This window comes from Rhinatrema bivittatum, chromosome 2, assembly GCF_901001135.1.
Source record: "Rhinatrema bivittatum chromosome 2, aRhiBiv1.1, whole genome shotgun sequence".
NCBI lineage: Eukaryota > Metazoa > Chordata > Amphibia > Gymnophiona > Rhinatrematidae > Rhinatrema > Rhinatrema bivittatum.
The window spans coordinates 75,022,272-75,044,120 of NC_042616.1; the positions used below are offsets into that span (position 1 = coordinate 75,022,272).

General features: G+C 44.5%; 1 protein-coding gene and 1 long non-coding RNA gene across 2 annotated transcripts in view; one reads left to right on the forward strand and one right to left on the reverse strand.

Moving 5' to 3' along the window:
- ADCYAP1R1 (ADCYAP receptor type I) overlaps nucleotides 1–21,849 on the reverse strand; it is a 596,453-nt gene that overhangs the window by 263,926 nt on the left and 310,678 nt on the right. The window contains exon 7 of the mRNA XM_029588349.1: nucleotides 11,256–11,365. Coding sequence (XP_029444209.1) covers nucleotides 11,256–11,365 — 110 coding nt within the window. The remainder of the gene's footprint in view (nucleotides 1–11,255; nucleotides 11,366–21,849) is intronic.
- The window catches only part of LOC115084052, a 64,401-nt gene that overhangs the window by 25,831 nt on the left and 16,721 nt on the right, over nucleotides 1–21,849 (forward strand). The gene's annotated exons all lie outside the window — the stretch shown is intronic.

Below are 21,849 nucleotides of genomic sequence, written 5' to 3' on the forward strand. Positions count from 1 at the left end.
CCTCTGAGGTCCACCTAAGCCCAGGCGGTCCGGGTACCCAAGGGCCCAACCTGAGTAAACCCCGGACTGTTATTGATGAAGCTCCAACTAGACTCTAGCTCCTTGTGTGCTCTGCCTCCTGGTGGCAGGTGCCCTCTGGGAACCCTCAGGGGCTGTACCAATTCTGCGTCAGGCCAAGGGTCCACCTCCAGTGCAACACTAAGTCAAAAGTATTACGTACACTCAACAATTAGATGCTGTTTTTACAAGAGGTGCTCCAGTTCTACTTGCTGAGAGAAAAGCTCATCCCAAATCTTCAGATTGTTATTTTAAAAAAATCAACAAACAATGAACATCATTTACTCCTGGGGGAATTCTGCGCCAAAAGTTTGAAAATTCTGCATCAAAAAATAAAAAAATTCTATTCTGCATACACATTCTATACATTTTGCAAAATTCTGCACAACTTCATCACTTCCCGAAGTTGGTCATCCCTGAGCTAGAACATCTACTCAAGAGGTGGTCACAGAAATGTCTCTAAATCTATCTGTCTGTATAGTACTGCTTGGCGCTTGCATCTAGAATTGCTCTAGAAATAATAGAAATGATAAGTAAGAATAAGGCTCTCCACCTTAGTAAATCATGCTCAGACTTTGCAAATCTTGAGGCAGTTAGGGGGGAGGGGAAGATTTGAATAGCCCATCATGGTTGCAGTGTACAGGGGCACTGTCTATTAGACCACATATGCTGCAGCCAGTTTTCAAATGGGAAAATATGCATACTGTGCCCTTTTGACAATGAGAAACTGCTAACTGAACACACTAAAAGTGCCCATATACTTTGCTATTTAGGTAGGCAGTGATAAAATAGCATGCATATATTTGAGAATCCTAAGCATGTTCACAGTTTTCCTCCCTCCAACTTAAACATGCTTATAGGAATATTTATCTCTCCCCACTCCAAAACCCAAACTAAACCACTGAAGGATAAAAAATTCTTCCTTCCCCCACAACCCAGGTACATTAAGAATCTGCCTGTATGGATAAGGTTAAAGATCGGAGCTAGAGCTATCCAATGTCACCTTCTCTTTGATGGTTTCCTTTCAGCTGTGTCCTTTCCATCAACAAAGAGAGTCAAGAGTGTTTGCGAAGGCCACAAGTCTTCTGGCAGGCTTGCAAAGCTTCACTGATATGCTCCCACAAGCCTTCCCCATGCTGTGGCTCTAGCTCTTCCAGTTCACGATTGTATTTCTGCGATCAAGAACCGGAAGTAGCATGGGGCAGGATCACGGGAGCACAGCAGTGAGGCTCCGCAAGCCTGCCAGAAGACTTGGGGCCTGACTCCTGACTCTATTATTACTGCGATTCTGCCAGTGATTGTGCTCAGAGTGGTAGTGGGGCCTAGATGCTGCATGGTGAATGTACAAATCTGCACGAGAGGAGAAATCTGTGGAAATTCTGCATTCTGCAGTACTGGAGAATTCCCGCAGGAGTAATCATTCACTGAGTCTTCAATATCCAATGATAGCTTTACAACACAGAAAAGTTATTTTGTTCAGTTCTGGTGTGTGTGGCAATTTGGCAGAGAAGTACATCATCTTAATTACCAGGATGGTATTGATATAAGCTAATTTAGGTGTCATTTACTAAGCATTGTATCCATAGACACAGAATGAAAGCAAACCTTTAGAAAACTGGGCCTTTAGTGAATTTTACAACTTGCATTATCAGCTGGCAGAGCAGATTTTTTTCCAAGTTTCTCCAATCTATGGTCTTTTTGTTTCAGAGAACCATGGAGCTGGTTTATGGGCAGAAATCAATTACTTCTTAAGTGGATCAAGTTTATTTAGCACACATGCAGCATAGATTGCCTGTGCTGAAGCAAGGCCTCCACATATGAATCATAGGAATTAAAGAGCTATGAGTCTTAGGGGGTCATTCTCTAAAGGGATAAAGTGTGATACCTAAATTGGGGCTGGTTCTGAGCGGCGTCAGCACCGGAAGGGGAGTCGGGGCAGCAGCGGGCCCGACCCCCGATTCGCCTCCCCGGCCCCCGGTACTTCGCGATTCACTATTCTCTGTGAGAATAGTGAATCCAGGCCTTAGCTTCCAAAAAAAGTATTTGAATTCAAATTTGTGCCAGAGCGAGTAGCTTAACAACAGACTTTGCCTTTGTAGTCTCCATCTTTTTTTTTAACTGTTTATTGAATTTTACAATTATATAAAACGAAAACAAGAAAAAAAACTTTACACAGTAATATGAGAGAATTATTAAAGGAAACAAAAAAAAAAAAGAGAACAAAATACCAATAAAGATATACAATAAATCATTCACTTAAATTTGAAACATAAATAGGAACGGGGGAATGGAGAAAAAAAGAGGAGAGCAAAGGAAATTCTAGCATAAATTATGCATATTTAAACTATAGGTGACATATGAACAACCCCTTTAAACATAATGGATAACCCATAGGAAGGCTCTGAGATTCCTGATTGAACGATTGGGCGTTTAGGAAGTCCCGCAATTGGTCTGGACTGAAAAAAAGAAATGTATTGCCATTCAACTTGATTACACATCTGCATGCGTAATGCAACAAAAAGCTCGCCCCAAGAGCCTGAGCGTCAGAGTGTAACTCCAGAAACGTTTTATGCCGTTCTTGTGTGGCCTTGGCTAGATCAGAAAAAATCCTGATGGAACCCCCATGAAAGGAAAATTTACATTTTGAAAATAAGACTTCATCACCAAACTTAAGTACTGTTCCAAAAAAGAAAAAGAGATCAGCAGTGTAGCCCTCTCAGTCACTTCCAGAACTAAACTTTCCAAAAAAGCAGATACGTTGGAAAATTCCACTTCATTCTGAGAAGAAAGTATCTGATTAGCATTTTGCTTATAAGGAAGAAACAAATAATTATTTAGCGCAGGAATTTTGTCAGGTGGAATTTTCAAAAATTCAAGGAAATATCTCTTGAGGGAAACAAACTGCAATTCACCTAAAATATTAGGAAAATTGGTAATTCTCAAATGTAAATGCCTTGAGAAATTTTCCAAGGATCCCAACCTTCTGAGAGAAGAAAGACACTCTAAAACCACAGAAGCATTCACAGTCTGTAGTCTTTTAATATCATTCCCCATAGCTTGAATGGTTGTTGAATGCTCCTGGAGAATTTGCTGGTGATCATGGGTGACCATATCCAGTTTCAAGGAAACAGTCTCTCTAATCACTGGGACTGATCCTGAAATGTCTGAGACAATCCTGCAATCATATCCCAAGGCAAATCCAAGGTGACTACCGCTGGCATGGAGATCAAAATAAGAGTGCTTAGAAGTGAAATGCTCACCTCGAGCAGTAGAACCAGCCACGGGCATAATTTCCCCCAGAGATCCCGAAGGTAAAGTGTCACCAACAGCACCCTCCTCCTCCACAATTTGTTCAACGTGCTGGGTTTCAAGAAAAAAGGGCCCTTTGCCCAGCAGGACGCCACCATCTCCCTCTGAATGGGGCTGTATGGATGACCGAGGGCGCCAACAGTGACAACTCCACTCTGGGAGGGAGCAAGCAGCTGACTTTTAAAATCTGGCGGTCTAAGAGAGATTTCCCCAGGCAAAAACAGAGCTCCCCTCTCTGTTCCACCAACAGGTTTTACCGCAAATAAGGAGTAGAGACAGCGAATTCAGTAATCATATGCTGATCTGATGGGAGCAAGGATTCAGAGGGAAAAATCCTCACTTCTCCTTTCCTCTTGTGCAGCATAGTTTAAGGAAATCAGCAATGAAACAGGTAGAAGTCGAAGAAGAAAAAGCGCATCTGCTTACGCCGCCATCCTGGATTCCCCCCAAGACTCCATCTTGTAAATGATAAAAACTGATCAGTCCATAAAACTGGAATCACCTGAAAACCATCAGTACATAATTTGAAAAAGCATTAAAAAAATGTCATCCAAGGTATGATGTTCAGTGTGCTTGGAAAAGTCCTAGTACCTCAGTAGTGTTATAAAAAAAGAGGCTAATCCAGAAGAATCAGCATGGATATTGAATTCACTTAAAAAAAACAAAACAAAAAACAGTCCTGGGGGGTCTCCAACAAAACCTCAAACCATAAGGACCAACAAATCATTGGAACTATGATCCTCTGAAGGGCTCAATAAACCAAGATGAAAAACATTGGTTCCAGTCCAGCACAGGAAAAGATACTCTGAATTAGGAGGTTGCACAATAAAGAAATGTTTCAGTGGAAGAGAGTTCTGGAATACAAAAGTAATCCCTCCAACTCTCTATGATTGATGAAACAGTGAGAATTCAGGAGGACAAAGCTGAATTCTGTGGTCTGATTAGTCTAAGTTTCTGGTACGCATAGGGACGGTAACTTTTAAACAGGCGTGTGGGCGCACATGTGCGTTTGTTTGTTGGCCTGTTCCCAGGGTCGCAGCCATTTTATAACATACATGTGTATATGCATGTGATAAAGTAGGCTGACCGTGCGCACATGTGCACGGAATTTTAAGTGGGCCTGCTCCTATGTGCACAAATGCTGCCTCTACTGCATAAGTGGGGGGATTTTAGTAGGCACGTGTGCCAACGCCATTACCAGTTTTCCCAGTTAGTTCCCAGTTTGCCCAGGTAAGGAAATGACTTCCTAAGCCCCCTAGTTAAACAGCCTTCCTTCACCTGACCTTTAAACCCCACTGATCTGTTTATTTATTTATTTTTATCACTTACACACCATCCATAGTAGAAGTAAAGTTACACAGCAGGGGAACCCGGCCTGTGCTTGTGCGCATAAGCATTTAAACATTGATTTTATTGTGAAATCCAAGAATGCCCATGCCCTGCCCAGACCATGCCACACCCTGCCCCTTTTTTGTAAAAATATTTGTATATGCAGCAGGAGATATGTGCGTATCCAGGCAGCTTTTGAAATGCACTCGAGACATACCAGCCCAACCTTATTGGCATGTCTCCCAGTTTTGGCACGCGTCGGGCTTTTAAAACTCATATTAAAGGGTAGGGATGTGCATTTGTTTGAAACAAAAGTGTAAAATGTTACAAATGATCCCATTTTTGTTTTATTTCAAGTGAACCAAAATAAATTGTGAATTTTGCACCATTAGCAAACAGTATACTCTATTTGCAACTAGAATGCTCTTTTTTGCTGATAGCATGCACTATTTGACAACAATGTGCCCTGCTTGCTAACACAGCACTCTTTGTTACTAGTGAACCCTCTTGGCATATAAGGCACACTATTACATAATTGTCAAATAGGGTTCACTATTTCCCCAAAATGAAAAAAATAATAATAATTAAAAAAATTAAAATCCTGAAAATGAAAAACAAAGAAAAAATATCCAAAAAACAACAACAAAAAAACAATACAAATACAAAAAATAAATTATTGTACACAGCCCTAATAAAGTGGTGAATTTTGGAAGATTTTCAATGAAGGCTGTGTATGTATATATGTGTAAGTAGCCTCTGTGCAAAGTAAGTGAATTTTAAGGACAGAAGTATGCACATAGTAGGGATGTGAATCGTGTGCCCGATCGTCTTAACGATCGGGTTTTGCTAGAGGGAGAAAAAAGTCTGATCGGTGGTGATGTGAATCGGAATCGGTTCCGATTCACATCGTTAATTTTTTTTTAGTGAGGCCCGACCCTTTAAAATTGACCCCTTACCTTCCCCCACCCTCCCGAACCCCCCCAAAACTTTTTACAAGTACCTGGTGGTCCAGTGGGGGCGCGGGGACCGATCTCCCGCTCTCGGGCCATCGGCGCCATTTTGGCTGCCACTCAAAAATGGCGCTGATGGCCCGATAAAAAAGAAAAACCCACGACCCTTTAAAAATGACCCCCACCCTCCCGAGCCCCCCAAAACATTTTGGGGGGCTCGGGAGAGTGGCGGCGGCGATCTTTATGATGGCGGCGGCCATATTTAAAGATGGCGCCGGCCAGCCAGTGCTCCTACCATGTGACATGGGCCGGCCAATGGCACGGATACCCTGTCACATGGTAAGGGCAAAGGACCATCGGCGCCATCTTTATGAGTGGCAGCCGACGGCCCGAGAATGGGAGATCGTGGGGAGATATAATGAGGATTTATATATCGAGGTCAAAAACAGATCAATCAGGGTGGGGAGCTACTCTGATATTAAGATGATCCCACAGTCAGGTGACTTGCCCATTGGCCAACTATGAAATATATTCTGCTATGCGACCCAAAAAAGGGGACCATCTACTGGTACACGAAGATGGGGCCCCATTAACACAATACCAGTTCTTAGCAATACTCAAGTGTACCCTAATGGAAATAGGTGAGAACGCAGGTAATTTTGGTACGCACTCGTTCAGAATAGGAGCAGCCACCAGTGCGGTGCAAGCGGGGTTTACGACAGAGGCAATAAAACAGATAGGGAGATGGCGCTCGGTAGCGGTAAACTCATATGTCAGGCTGGATCGAGCCACTGCATTACAACACGCTAATTAATTTGATTATGTATTACAGAATCGTGTCATAGGTTGGCACATGTGTGGATCGTGGGGCACTCAATTGTGCACTGGGCAGCATAAGGGGCACAGCAGCGCAGATACGGCCCTCATATGGGCCTGGCACATCGGGGGGTAAGGATCACCTGGATGGGGAAGAGCGGAATGCATTGAGAGCAGCTACTAAACACACTACGGGTCAAGAGGGAGTCGATGGCCAGGCTGGACATTATAATAATTAGGGATGTGAATCGTTTTTTGATGATTTAAAAAAATCGTCGATATTTTTTAAATCTTCAAAAATCGTTAGAGTGCGCGATACAATACAAATTCCCCCGATTTATCGTCAAAAATCGTTAAATCAGGCACGGGAATTATTTGGGGGGAGGGCGGGAAAACCGGCACACCAAAACAACCCCTAAACCCACCCCGACCCTTTAAAACCAATCCCTTACCCTCCCCCACCCTCCCGAACCCCCCCCCCCAAATGTTAAATTACCTGGTGGTCCAGTGGGGGGGGGGGGGGGGGGCCCGGCGCGATCTCCCGTTCTCGGGCCATCGGCGCCATTTTGGCTGCCACTAATATAAATGGCGCCGATGGCCCGATAAAAAAAAACCCCACCCGACCCTTTAAACTGACCCCCTTAGCCTCCTCCACCCGACCCCCTCAAAAACCTTTTAAAATTACCTGGTGGTCCGGGGGGGGGGCGCGGGGAGCGATCTCCCGCTCTCAGGCCATCGGCTGCCACTCATAAAGATGGCACCGATGGCCCTTTGCCCTTACCATGTGACAGGGTATCCGTGCCATTGGCTGGTCCCTGTCACATGGTAAGGGCAAAGGGCGCCGGCCATCCAGTGCTCCTACCATGTGACAGAGGCCGGCCAATGGCACGGATACCCTGTCACATGGTAAGGGCAAAGGGCCATCGGCGCCATTTCTTTTTAGCACAGCTGATGGCCTGGGAAAGGGAGATTGCTCCCCGCAGCCCCTCTGGAAAACCAGGTATGTGTAAAAAGTTTTGGCGGGGTCGGGAGAGTGGGGGAGGCTAAGGGGGTAATTTTAAAGGGTCGGGGTGGGATTTTTTTTTATCGGCGCGCGCCTCACTAAAAAAAATTAGTGATGTGAATTGGAATCGGAAACGATCCCAATTCACATCTCTAACGATCAGATTCCCCCCCCCCCAGCTGAACCCGATTGTTAAAACGATCGGGCACACGATTCACATCCCTAATAATAATACACCTGGGGGGGAATGATTTAGGGGCATGGACATCACACCAGCTGTTACGAATGATAAAGGATATAGGGGAACTGCAAGCAGAGTTCCCAGGAGTTCCCAGGTCATTTGCTGGTCGGATATCATACTGTGCAAAAAATTTATAAAACAGAAATTATGAAGGAGAGCACATAAAAAATTAAACAGACAGGTCAGAGCATGGCTGGTGCATAGAGGGGGATGGCAGATATGCCACACATGGGCCGAGGAAAAGTGCGAGGGTTTCTATCGGCAGGATGGGGTGCACCTGTCTGATATCGGGTATGACCTCTTTAATAACGAAATACAAGAGGCACTCAAAAGAATCTACACAGGGGTGTGCAATGGCCGCAGCTAAATAACTTCAGGTTTGGGGGGCACCAGGCAAGTGTAAACACTACCTGGTGCTAGTGGCGGGTACCTGGGCCAATAGAGAATTACTAGACATTGGTCAGCTGCGGGGTTTGAAAAGGTTGTTTGTCAAAGGGGTGGGGAGCACGCCCGGAGGTAGAGCCCCCTTGCTTGTAAACATGGTGGGGGGGTCGGAGTGACGTCGCCTTGCTAGAAATAGTGATGGGTGACCATAGGGGGGCGTGGTCCCTGAGCGGCAAGACCAAAGGATTGGCCCGAGTGGGGTGAATTGTTACGATGTTGAATTTGTATTAATTGCATGTTAATAAAAGCTGTGGCCGATTTACACCAAAATGAATGTGTAGTGTGCTATTATTATTTGGGTTTTTGGCAAGAGGGCCGGAGAGGTGTCAAGGCTCCAAGAGTCAAGTAGATTCCCTTTTTTAAATACCTCTATGATTGAGTTGGTATGCCTCTCTTTTACCTGCTGAAGATCATTGCATCCAGATGGAGTGACTTTTTGAGAAGACACCTAAGATAGGTTCTTCCTCCTGATGCAGGAAATCTGAAGCACCAGCTGACTTTAAGCTTTTGTTTTTCCTTCTATCATGCAGACTTTTCTGCCTATGGGCATTTTTATTTGCAGTTAGAAAAGGTTATAGGGAATACAGAGCCTTAACCAAACAGCCTTGGCTGATACCAAGTCAATTTTTCCAAAGATATTTAGGTCCATTACTCCTCATAGAATGAAAAAACATTATGCCCTTTCGACAACTGGTAATCAATGCAGATGATGCAATAAAGGGGTCGCTCCATCAAATCTGGACTTCACCGCCAACCTTTCCCCACCACTCTCTCTCCCCAGTCTGTACCCACAGACTACAGTCTGTGGGTACATTTTGCTGGTAAACCCACAAAAAGAACATTGAAATAATCCAAAACTAAAATAACTAATACAGGGTTTCTTAACCTTTCTGGCTGTGTGGGCTCATTATCAACCTCCAACGTATTCAGGGACCCCCCCAGTCCATCACTGACACTTTCCCTCCTCCCCCTCCCCTCGCAGCCTGTCCCCTCTAATCTCCCTCTGTACACCCATTCTCCAGCCTGCCACCAGCTTTTCCCCACTACACTGTCTCCCCTCCCAGTCTGTCAGCACAAGTCCCTCTCTCTCCTCCCGAGTCAGTCCCCACTAATCCTTTTTTCCTCTTCTCTCTAGTTATCCCCTCTCCAAGTGTCTCTGTCCATCCAGCCTGAACCACCATTATCTCTCAGATTCAGTTTCAGAGAACTATATTGACATGACAATTCTACAATGTGTCGCTGAAGTAAAACATAATGATTAAAACAAGGAGGAGGAAAAGGGAGGAGAAAGTTACAAATTATAATCACGATGGCCCATGATCGTCTATCTCCCCATTCTGATCCACGGGTTTTTCTCTTCCCCCACTCTCTCCATTTCAGCTCACCCTCTCCAATCTCTCTTTCTTGTCCCCAGTCTATCTCTCTTGCTGCCAACCTTTCACCACCACTCTCTCTCCCCAGTCTGTACCCAGCTTTCTATCCCATTAGCTTGTATTATCAATCCCTTTATTTCCCCTCACAACGGTCTCTCCCCTCACCCAACAAACTAGTGTTACTGTCTCTCACTCTCCTATCTGACCCATCAGTGTCTGTCTCTGCTCCCAGTCTAACCCACCAGTGTTTCTCTTCCCCCGGTTTCTTCACTCACTTTCTCCTCTCCAGCTTGAAGGCTCCTACTCCTGCCTGCCTTCTCTCCAGGCTGCTCTCTGTCTCTCGCCTCTGGCAGGGTGGTCTCCAGGTGCTTTTGGCCTGCTTCTCATCAAAGAGAGTGGAGACTGATAGGCAGAGAGACTGGAGAAGGACTGGGTGAAGTGGTGATTCCAAGTACACACTCTAGTAAGTATTTTCAAACAATATATATGCATACTTTATAAAATACCTGCCTCCGCAATTAATGCTGATTGTTTATTCATACAGGGGTAGATTTTTAAAGGGTTATGCACATAACCCTTTAAAACCTACCCTTTAAAACCTACCCTTTAAAACCTACCCCTGCGCGCACCGAGCCTATTTTGCATAGGCTCGGCGGCACGCACAAGCCCCGGGACGCACGTATGTCCCGGGGCTTCGAAAAAGGGGCGGGTCGGGGGTGGGGCCGGGGTGGCATTCCGGGGTGATCCGGGGGCGGGGGTGGGGGGGTGGTCCAGGGCGGTCTGGGGTGAGGCAGGGGGTGGTCCCAAGTCCTCCGGCACAGCAGCTGTGCCGGGGGTTGGCGCGCAATAAAGGTAAAGGGGGATTTAGATAGGGCAGGGGGTGGGTTAGATAGGGGAAGGGAGGGGAAAGAGGGAGGGAGTGTGCGTAAGATTGAAAATCTGCCCAAGAGTGTCACAGTTATTTTGCGTGTAAAATATACACATGTATATTTATGAAATGGGTAGAGAATGTGTTTTCTTGCACTGGAAATATATTCATGTGCTGATACATATACTTTTGGAGCCGAAATATGTAGCATTTTACAAACTCAGCACAGTTTATAAGGCTCTAGAATTAATCTCTGCATGTCCTCCTAGCAAATGAAGTACCGTGAATAAATTTGAAAGTTGCTCTCCCTTCATGTAACTTAGCACGCACAAGTTACACCCAGCTTGGAGCAGGTATAACTCTGTGCGAGGTAATGTGTGCTCATACTCCACCAGTTGCCTGAGGGCTTTCAAAATGAATTTGCATACGTTATTTCACTTTGAAAATCCTCACTAAAGTCTAGGTGTGTACAGTATACATGAAGACTTTACCATGATGCGGGCTGTTTGAAAATCAGCCTCTTATTTTCAAAAAAATGTTTTTAATCGCCATTAGTAATATGAGATATAATCTCTGGTTCTGTGTGCACCACACATAAGTAATGCATGGTGTATATTTTTGGAATTTACGGTACATCAAAAAGACATTCTCCAGATTTCTTTTAGGAAGGGCTATGCTTTATTGCATATACTGAATATGTAACTGGAACAGTAGTACATTTTCTTTCATTAGATTGGTGGTCCGCTGGCACTGGTTTACTTCTGTGAAAGCTACGCTTTTCAGGACACAGTTTCATGCTGATTGAGGCAGGAAGAAATGCTTTCTTGATTCTGGGGCTTTGATCTGAAAGAGTGGAGTTGCCTACCTGGTTTCCAGACATTGTTTCATTCTCGTCGAACCCACAGGCATCAAAGTAGTGAGGGAAAGGGTCAGACCAACCATTTTCTGTGCAGTTCCTGCTGACAACTCCTACATCTGAACATAGTAAATGAACTGTTAGCAAAATGTCAAAAAAAGAAGCAGATCAAAATAAGTCTTGCAATTAGAATTAGCTCTCCATGCAATAAGGTTACAGAAGCCTTATCATTTTAGCAGAATTTGACTCTCAGTTTTACAAGTTGTCTATATTCAGGGATATTTTATAGTCAAAATGTTGAACACTAACATGAAAGTCCAAGGGCATAGGCCTGGTGTTTCTTTTAAAAAAGAAAAAAACATTTCCATCTCCTCTCTTGAGAGAACCTGTTCAGCATGCAGTGAAAAGCATAAATTCAGACCACAATAGGACCTTAAATTGGATTATATCCATTGGCGCCCTAATTGTACAGACACCGTGAATTGCATATGGATGTGGGAAAACTTAAGCCCTGCATTGCACACACACACAGTGATGCAAAATGTGCAGAAGGCACTGGGAACGCATTTCTGCAGTGTTTCATTGTAAAACAGACAGGGCTGGGGGATCATGAAAGCCACAAACGTGACAACCTTTGCAACTTTTGACTATATTGCTTACTTTTTTATTTCTGCAAATTACATCACAAAGGCAAAAGCCCTTCCCTTTGCTGCAATGTTTAGGACATATCAATTATGAAATTTTACTTCTGTTTTTAGTAGCTAAGCAAGTGCTGATTAGCTACAAAAAAATTAAAAGTTTCTTGCTCCTTACTTTTGTTTTGCATCCTTGATTCCTTCTGTTGATCTTTTTTATATCTCTCTGTTATTTTCCGCCTAAGAGGTAGATCTTTAAAAAGTACGCCGGATTTTATAAGATACGCGCATAGCCACGCGTATCTTATAAAATCCGGGGTCGGCGTGCCCAAGGCTGCGCAAAATCGGCAGCCTGCGTGCACCGAGCCGCGCAACCTGCCTCCGTTCCTCTTAGGCCGCCCGAAATCGGAGCGGCCTCAGAGGGAACTTTCCTTCCGCGTCCCCCCACCTTCCCCTCCCTTCCCCTACCTAACCCACCCCCCGGCCCTACCTAAATCCCCCCCCTATCTTTGTTGGGCAAGTTACATCTGCTTGAAGCAGGTGTAACTTGCACGCGCCGCCTCGCACCCCCCGGCACAGGCCGCAGTGCCGGGGGACTCAGGACCGACTTCCCAGCCCGCCCCTGAACCGTCGCCACGCCCCCGAACCCACCCCTGACCCCCCGGACATGCCCCCTCCCGACCCTTTTACGAAGCCCCGGGACTTACGCACGTCCCGGGGCTTTGCGCGCGCCGGCGGCCTATGCAAAATAGGCACGCCGGCGCGTGAGTGCCCTGTGCGCGTAAATCCGGGAGGATTTACGCGCACAGGGCTTTTAAAATCTAGCCATCAATATAAGACATTTTTAGGTTCATATTCATATCCAGCTGAATTTTAGCAGCTACATTTTTTCCAGGTAAGTCATTACCCAGATTAAATGTATCCAGATAAAGCAAAGACATTTCTGTGGCATTGTGGTCTGGGTCTAAGTTTTCTGGATAAATCTGATATTCAGAGTTATGCAAAGAATTTTATCAGAATAAGTCTGGTCAACTACAGAGCAACCTAAAGCTATCAGGTGCATGTACCTATATAACTTTAAATTTAACTGGCTATATTCAGAATATAGGTAAATAAAAATAAAATGTGTTTGAATGAATTTTGAAAACTTTTAAACAAAAACAGTTAAAAGGAATTTTTTATGTTTATTATAACATCTAATATGTGTATAAGTACACACAAATATAAAAACACAAAAGTGTTCCCAACTACAGGCCACAGTTTCACCAGAATACCAACTGGCTTCTTCAGGGGATATCTACAAACACACAAATTAAAACCAACAGAAAAGTACACACATCACAAACCAATGTGACTAAATGAAATAGGTGGAAGACAAAGTTTTTTGTTGTCTATCAGATTAAGTTACATCAAGGAGGCAACATTTCTAAAGCACTGGTTCAAAAGGAGCAGCGCTTCATTTTTGATTGAGAAACTATTGATCCTCATGGTTTAAACCTGGATATCGAATGGAGTTCTATTTTATGACAGCTGTTTTTCTCTTCATTCATTGGTCTCCATCTCTACATGGCATTCTGTCATGTCTTTATTTTCTACTACTTTTTCTTGGTTTTTCCATTTAAGAGGCTTAGTAGAGATATCCGATGGTTTTCGGAACGTATTTTAGTGCTGGTAAGTTTGTTATATACTATAGGGTAGATTTTCAAAACTTACGCGCGCGCATCCATGTGTGTGCGCTACCCGATGCGCGCACATGGACGCGAGATTTTATAACATGCGCGTGCTGGCGCACGCATGTTATAAAATTTCAGGGTGGCACACGCAAGGGGGAGTATAGTTTTGCAAATACGCGTGGCGACGCATCGGGGCCTTCCCCAATTCCCACCTAGTCCTCTCCAATTAAGGAGCGGACTGGGAGGGAACTTTCCAGCCCCCTAGCCTAACCTCCTTTCCCCTTCCACTATCCTGCCCTCCCCCTATCCCTATCCTAACTACCCCTAATTTTTCTATTTTACCTTTTTCTCCTGCCAAGGAGCAGGAGCAAGTTGCATGCACCAGCACCCTACCGGCTCGCGATCCCCCAGCACAGCGGCAAATGGCCGATGTGCCAGGTGCCTCTAGCCCTTCCCCACCCCCGGACCACCCCTTTTTAAAGCCCTGGGAAATTACACGTGTCCCGTGGTTTACACGCGTGGCTGGATCCGTTTAAAAATTGGCCCAGCGGGCATAAGGCCCGACCATGTGCGTAAATCCCGGGATTTACGTGCACTGGGGTAGATTTTCAAAGGGATACGCGTGTACCCCCCGAAAACCTTCCCCAACACCCCCTGCGCGCGCCGAGCCTATTTTGCATAGGCTCGGCGGTGCGCACAAGCCCCGGGACGCGCATAAGTCCCGGGACTTTGCAAAGGGGGTGTGTCGGGGGAGTGTCAGGTGGGCGGCACAAATTTTGGGGCGGGGTGGGAGGCGTGTCAGGGGTGTGACGCTGGCCGGGGGCATGGTTGAGGCCTCCAGACCAGCCCCCGGGTCGGATGATGGCGCGCCAGCAGCCCGCTGGAGCGCGCAGATTTACGCCTGCTTTCGGCAGGCGTAAATCTGCCAACAAAGGTAGGGGGGGTTTAGATAGGGCCGGGGGGGTCGGTTAGGTAGGGGAAGGGAGGGGAAGGGGGAGGGGAGGTGGAAGGAAAGTTCCCTCCGAGGCCGCTCCGATTTCGGAGTGGCCTCGGAGGGAACAGGCAGTGCGCGCCGGGCTCGGCATGCGCAGGTTGCACAAATGTGCACCCCCTTGCACGCGCTGACCCCGGATTTTATAAGATACGCGCGGCTATGCGCGTATCTTATAAAATCCAGCGTACTTTTGTTCGCGCCTGGTGCACGAACAAAAGTACGCACGCGCGTAAATTTATAAAATCTACCCCACTGTGTTTGTAAATCTATCCCTATTTGTTTATTCTAATCGCTGACTACTTTTCATTGTCTTTTTTGTATTATTTAACATTTTGATAATTATTTGAATAGGTTGCAATGGTTCAATTATTATTATGGTGTGGCACTAATAGCATTATATATTTCTTAAAAATTTAACAAGGTGAGCATTTAAATTATCATAGTACATTGTGCAGCAGGTTCTAGTGTTGTGGATTTCAATTTAATTTTTTTCTTTCTTTTTTTCTTCTTTTTTTCCATTATGTTTCAGCTACATCTTATCTTCACGTACACTGTCATACCCATGGTTAAAAACTTGCTTCAAATCCTTTTAACGCTTATCATCAGTGATACATTTGTCTTGTCACTTCTACTGCCCACTACAAGAAAACTTTGTTGCAATCATCAATCTATTTATTTATAAAAATTGTATAACTCTCATCAAAAAGTGAGTAATAAACAATAAAAACATTCACAATTAATAAAAATAATAAAATATTATACATAAATCAATAAAAAATAAAATATATATATATACCTATTTCATTTAGTCACATTGTGTTGTTTTTTTTGTGCTCCCTTTTCTGTTGGTTTTAATTAATGTGTTTGTAGGTATCCCCTGAAGAAGCCAGTTGTATTTTAGTGAAACCATGGCCTAGCTGGGAACATTTTTAAATTTGTGTGTACTTGCTCACATATTAGATGATATCATTATAAATATTTTTTTCTTTTTATAACTGTATTTGTTTGAAAACAGTTTTGTGAATTAATTTGGACACTTTTCGTTTTTATTACCCATGTCTGAATTTTGTATATCTTTCAATTGTATTCACCATGTGGTTTCCTATATTCAAAATATAGACAGTTAAGTAAAAGAACAACAAAAAACACCCAACAATAACAATATTGTTTTGGGCCAGCAAGCCTGATTCTTCCCTATAGTCACCGAAATACTTAAAAAGCAGTCTGGGCATAGCACCTGAACTCCCCTCCCCCCGACATGTCAAAATAAAAAAATGTTTTTACCATAGCTTTCTGAGGTGCCTTCACCATTTGGTATTAAAATTAAAGTAATGGGTCTGGGCTCCCTTCTGCCCCACTTCAGCCTTGCCAATCGCTCAAAAGCTCTTCCTACACCCTACTGTTAATGGTGAAGTGAAACTGCTATGGCTGTTTCAAAAGGGAAACTTTGATAAAATGAGAAAAATTGTTAGAAAAAAACTGAAAGGAGCAGCTACAAAAGTAAAAAATGTCCAAGAGGCGTGGTCATTGTTAAAAAATACCATTCTAGAAGCACAGTCCAGATGTATTCCACACATTAAGAAAGGTGGAAAGAAGGCAAAACGATTACCGGCATGGTTAAAAGGGGAGGTGAAAGAAGCTATTTTAGCCAAAAGATCTTCATTCAAAAATTGGAAGAAGGATCCAACAGAAGAAAATAGGATAAAGCATAAAAATTGGCAAGTAAAATGTAAGATATTGATAAGACAGGCTAAGAGAGAATTTGAAAAGAAGTTGGCTGTAGAGGCAAAAACTCACAGTAAAAACTTTTAAAAATATATCCGAAGCAGGAAGCCTGTAAGGGAATCAGTTGGACCGTTAGATGATCGAGGGGTTAAAGGGGCACTTAGAGAAGATAAGGCCATCGCGGAAAGATTAAATGATTTCTTTGCCTCGGTGTTTACTGAAGAGGATGTTGGGGAGGTACCCGTAATGGAGAAGGTTTTCATGGGTAATAATTCAGATGGACTGAATCAAATTACGGTGAACCTAGAAGATGTGGTAGACCTGATTGACAAACTGAAGAGTAGTAAATCACCCGGACCGGATGGTATACACCCCAGAGTTCTGAAGGAACTAAAAAATGAAATTTCAGACCTATTAGTAAAAATTTGTAACTTATCATTAAAATCATCCATTGTACCTGAAGACTGGAGGATAGCAAATGTAACCCCAATATTTAAAAAGGGCTCCAGGGGCGATCCGGGAAACTACAGACCGGTTAGCCTGACTTCAGTGCCAGGAAAAATAGTGGAAAGTGTTCTAAACATCAAAATCACAGAACATATAGAAAGACATGATTTAATGGAACAAAGTCAGCATGGCTTTACCCAGGGCAAGTCTTGCCTCACAAATCTGCTTCACGTTTTTGAAGGAGTTAATAAACATGTGGATAAAGGTGAACCAGTAGATATAGTATACTTGGATTTTCAGAAGGTGTTTGACAAAGTTCCTCATGAGAGGCTTCTAGGAAAAGTAAAAAGTCATGGGATAGGTGGCGATGCCCTTTCGTGGATTGCAAACTGGCTAAAAGACAGGAAACAGAGAGTAGGATTAAATGGGCAATTTTCTCAGTGGAAGGGAGTGGACAGTGGAGTGCCTCAGGGATCTGTATTGGGACCCTTACTTTTCAATATATTTATAAATGATCTGGAAAGAAATACGACGAGTGAGATAATCAAATTTGCAGATGACACAAAATTGTTCAGAGTAGTTAAATCACAAGCAGATTGTGATAAATTGCAGGAAGACCTTGTGACACTGGAAAATTGGGCATCCAAATGGCAGATGAAATATAATGGGGCGGATTTTCAGAGCCCTGCTCGCGTAAATCCGCCCAAAACCGGGCGGATTTACGCGAGCAGGGCCCTGCGCGCCGGTAAGCCTATTTTACATAGGCCTACCGGCGCGCGCAGACCCCGGGACTCGCGTACGTCCCGGGGTTTTCGGAGGGGGCGTGTCGGGGGCGTGTCGGGGGGGCGGGCCCGGTCGTCGCGGCGTTTCGGGGGCGTGTCGGCAGCGTTTTGGGGGCGGGTACGGGGGCGTGGCTATGGGCCCGGGGCGGTCCGGGGGCGTGGCCGCACCCTCCGTACCCGCCCCCAGGTCGCGGCCCGGCGCGCAGCAGGCCCGCTGGCGCGCGGGGATTTACGTCTCCCTCCGGGAGGCGTAAATCCCCCGACAAAGGTAAGGGGGGGTGTGTAGACAGGGCCGGGTGGGTGGGTTAGGTAGGGGAAGGGAGGGTAAGGTGAGGGGAGGGCAAAGGAAAGTTCCCTCCGAGGCCGCTCCGATTTCGGAGCGGCCTTGGAGGGAACGGGGGGAGGCAGCGCGGCTCGGCGCGCGCAGGCTATACAAAATCGATAGCCTTGCGCGCGCCGATCCAGGATTTTAGTGGATACGCGCGGCTCCGCGCGTATCTACTAAAATCCAGCGTACTTTTGCTTGAGTCTGATGCGCAAGCAAAAGTAAGCTGATCGCGCTTCTTTTAAAATCTACCCCAATGTGAATAAGTGCAAGGTGATGCATATAGGGAAAAATAACCCATGCTATAATTACACAATGTTGGGTTCCATATTAGGTGCTACAACCCAAGAAAGAGATCTAGGTGTCATAGTGGATAACACATTGAAATCGTCGGAACAGTGTGCTGCGGCAGTCAAAAAAGCAAACAGAATGTTGGGAATTATTAGAAAAGGAATGGTGAATAAAACAGAAAATGTCATAATGCCTCTGAATCGCTCCATGGTGAGACCGCACCTTGAATACTGTGTACAATTCTGGTTGCCGCATCTCAAAAAAAAGATATAATTGCGATGGAGAAGGTACAGAGAAGGGATACCAAAATGATAAGGGGAATGGAACAACTCCCCTATGAGGAAAGACTAAAGAGGTTAGGACTTTTCAGCTTGGAGAAGAGACGACTGAGGGGGGATATGATAGAGGTGTTTAAAATCATGAGAGGTCTAGAACGGGTAGATGTGAATCGGTTATTTACTCTTTCGGATAGTAGAAAGACTAGGGGGCACTCCATGAAGTTAGCATGGGGCACATTGAAAACTAATCGGAGAAAGTTCTTTTTTACTCAACGCACAATTAAACTCTTGAATTTGTTGCCAGCGAATGTGGTTAGTGCAGATAGTATAGCTGTGTTTAAAAGAGGATTGGATAAGTTCTTGGAGGAGAAGTCCATTACCTGCTATTAAGTTCACTTAGAGAATAGCCACTGCCATTAGCAATGGTAACATGGAATAGACTTAGTTTTTGGGTACTTGCCAGGTTCTTATGGCCTGGATTGGCCACTGTTGGAAACAGGATGCTGGGCTTGATGGACCCTTGGTCTGACCCAGTATGGCATTTTCTTATGTTCTTATGTTTCTTCTAATGTTGCTCTCATAGTAATGGTAGCATATCCTACCAAGACTGCTGTAAGATAAGACTCTGACAACAATGTTGGTGGCAAACACTAATAGCACTTCTGACAGAGCAATGCTAAAGCTGCCAGAGTGGTACAACTTTACCACTCTGGCTGGTCTTAGAGGTTTGAGAGAGTTACAGGTGAGGCGGGAGGGTGCAGGAAGGGATTCTGGGTGGGTGAGGAGGGGAAAGTAGGGCAGGAGGTTGACCTGACCCATAACTTTAATTTTAATATTGAGGAGTGATCTTGTGCTGCTATGACCTTTCCAAATTATTCTAACCATCTCACACATCCAACCTGGACTGAGGAGTTCATGTGGAAGGGCTTAATACCTAGAGAATAGGGATATGAATTTGTTTGAAACTAATGTGTAAAATACATTGAAGGAGTCCATATTAATTTCATTCATGATTCCCCAAAATGAATGGAGCAGTCCTACAAATACAATTAAAAATATCTCATTTGTTTGTTCCTCAAACAAGTCTATGGCTTTGCTCTGAGTAAATAAACAGGAGGTGGTAACTATGGCAACCAACCCTTGGCTAAGTGATCTCACAGTCCTGTCAGAGCTGAGTCAGGACAAGTTGGCAATAAAACCACAAAGATAAGAAATCATGGTGTAGCATATTTTTAAATAGCCTATAGGTGCTATCTGGATCAAGTTACACATGATCCAGTTCCACTGTAATGTCAGAGCATGTTCAAGAAACTGTATGTATTTTCTAGCTATTGGCAGAGAAGATTTTATAAAAGCTCTCACAGAGATTAAAAAAAAAAGCTGAGAAACTTTTGGATTTGCACAGGTGAAGGGCTGCTTATTTTCTTCTTTCTGCTGTAATGGTCTCACTGGACCATAAAGACAGAGCCAATGCCCTTTTGCTGATTTTATTTTTTCTCTTTCCTGGGAAAGGTTAAGGATAAGAGACAGCATGGAAATTAAAAATGTAGAAACATAGCAACATGACAGCAGAAAAAAACATATGACCCATCTAGTCTGCCCATCAGTTAAATTTATCTAGCCTTGATAATTCCCATCACTCCCTCAGAGATCCTTTGTATTTATCCCATACTTTCTTGAATTCAGATACTAGGGATGTGCAGAGGGACGCCATATGTTGCATTTGGGATTCGTATTCGTCGGGGGGCAGATACGTTGCATTCAGCAAGGGCCCCCCCCCCCCGATACGTTTAGATGTTAATTCTTATTCGCCCCTGCTAAAATTAAATTAACTACAATCCCCCCACCCTCCTGACCCCCCTAAGACTTACCAAAACTCCTTGATGTTCCAGCGGGGGGTCCGGGAGCCATCTCCTGCACTCACATCCTCAGCTGCCGGTATTCAAAATGGTGCCGATAGCCTTTGACCTACTATGTCACAGGGGCTACCGGTACCATTGGTCAGCCCCTGTCACATGGTAGGAGCAATGGCTGGCTGGCACTATCTTGTGCTCCTACCATGTGACAGGGGCTGACCAATGGCCCGGTAGCCCCTGTGACATAGTGAGAGCAAAGGCTATCGGCGCCATTTTGAATACTGACAGCCGATGGTCTGAGTGCAGGAGGTCGCTCCTGGACCCCCGCTGGACCACCAGGGAGTTTTGGTAAGTCTTGGGGGAGTCAGGAGGGTGTGGGAGAGGGGTGTTTAAATTGGCTCCTTTAGACGGCCGAATAATTCGGCGAAGATTTGTTGTATTCGTGGGGAATCATGATACGTTTCGCTTCCCCACGAATACAACGAATATGTCCCTATACATTGCAGATTGCCAATTCGTAGGGAACAAATGCACATCCCTATCAGATACCATTTTTGCCTCTACCATCTTCACTGGGAGGTTGTTCCATGCATTCACTACCCTCTCTGTAAAAAAACATATCCTTGGATTACTCCTGCGTCTGCCCCCTTTCAGCCTCATCCCATGACCCCCCTTGTTCTAGAGCTTCCTTTTCACTGAAAGAGGATAGCCTTTTGGCATAGAAACCTTTGAGATATTTAAAGGTCTCTATCATATCGTTTCTATCTTGCCTTTCCTCTAGGGAATACATATTTAGATCTTTAAGCCTATCCCCATATGCTTTAGAAAGAAGACCACTGACTATTTTAGTAGATATCCTCTAAACTGACTCCAAACGGTATATATCTTTTTGAAGGTGCAGCCTCCAGAACTGTATTCAGTATTCCAAATGAGGTCTCACCAGGGATCTATACAGGGGCAACATTACCTCCCTTTTTCTGCTGAACATTCCTCTTCCTATGCAGTGAAGCATCTTTCTGGTTTTTATGATTGCTTTATCCACCCAATTGTCCATCTTAAGTTCATCAGATGCAATCACCCCTAGACCCCACTCCTCTTTTGTGCTTAGAATAATTTTGCCTCCAATACTGTTCTTTTTTTTGGGTTTTTGCACCCTAAATGCATTACTTTGCATTTTTTAGCAGTAAAATGTAGCTGACAGTATCTAGACCATTCCTCAAGATTCACTAGATCCCTTATCATGTTTTCCACACCTTCTTGGTTGATTGATTTTTGGTGTCATCTGCAATCTGTATCTAGGGATTCCCCACCTGTGAGGACTGAACATTCTGCTTGTCCTCAGAGAAAGCAAAGGATGCTTACCTGTAGCAGATATTCTCCAAAGTCAGCAGTTTATCAGTCCTCCCAGAACCCCGCCACCTCTCCTAGGAGTTTGCTTCACCATATATAGATATATACTGAACTGAGGAGGGCTCAGCGCAATAGTTGTGACACAGAATAACCGATACCTACTCAGCAGAGCATGCCAAAAGCAGTGGAAGCTCTCAAATCATGGCATTAACCCAGGCTCTGTCAGATGATTTCACCCAACTGTGAG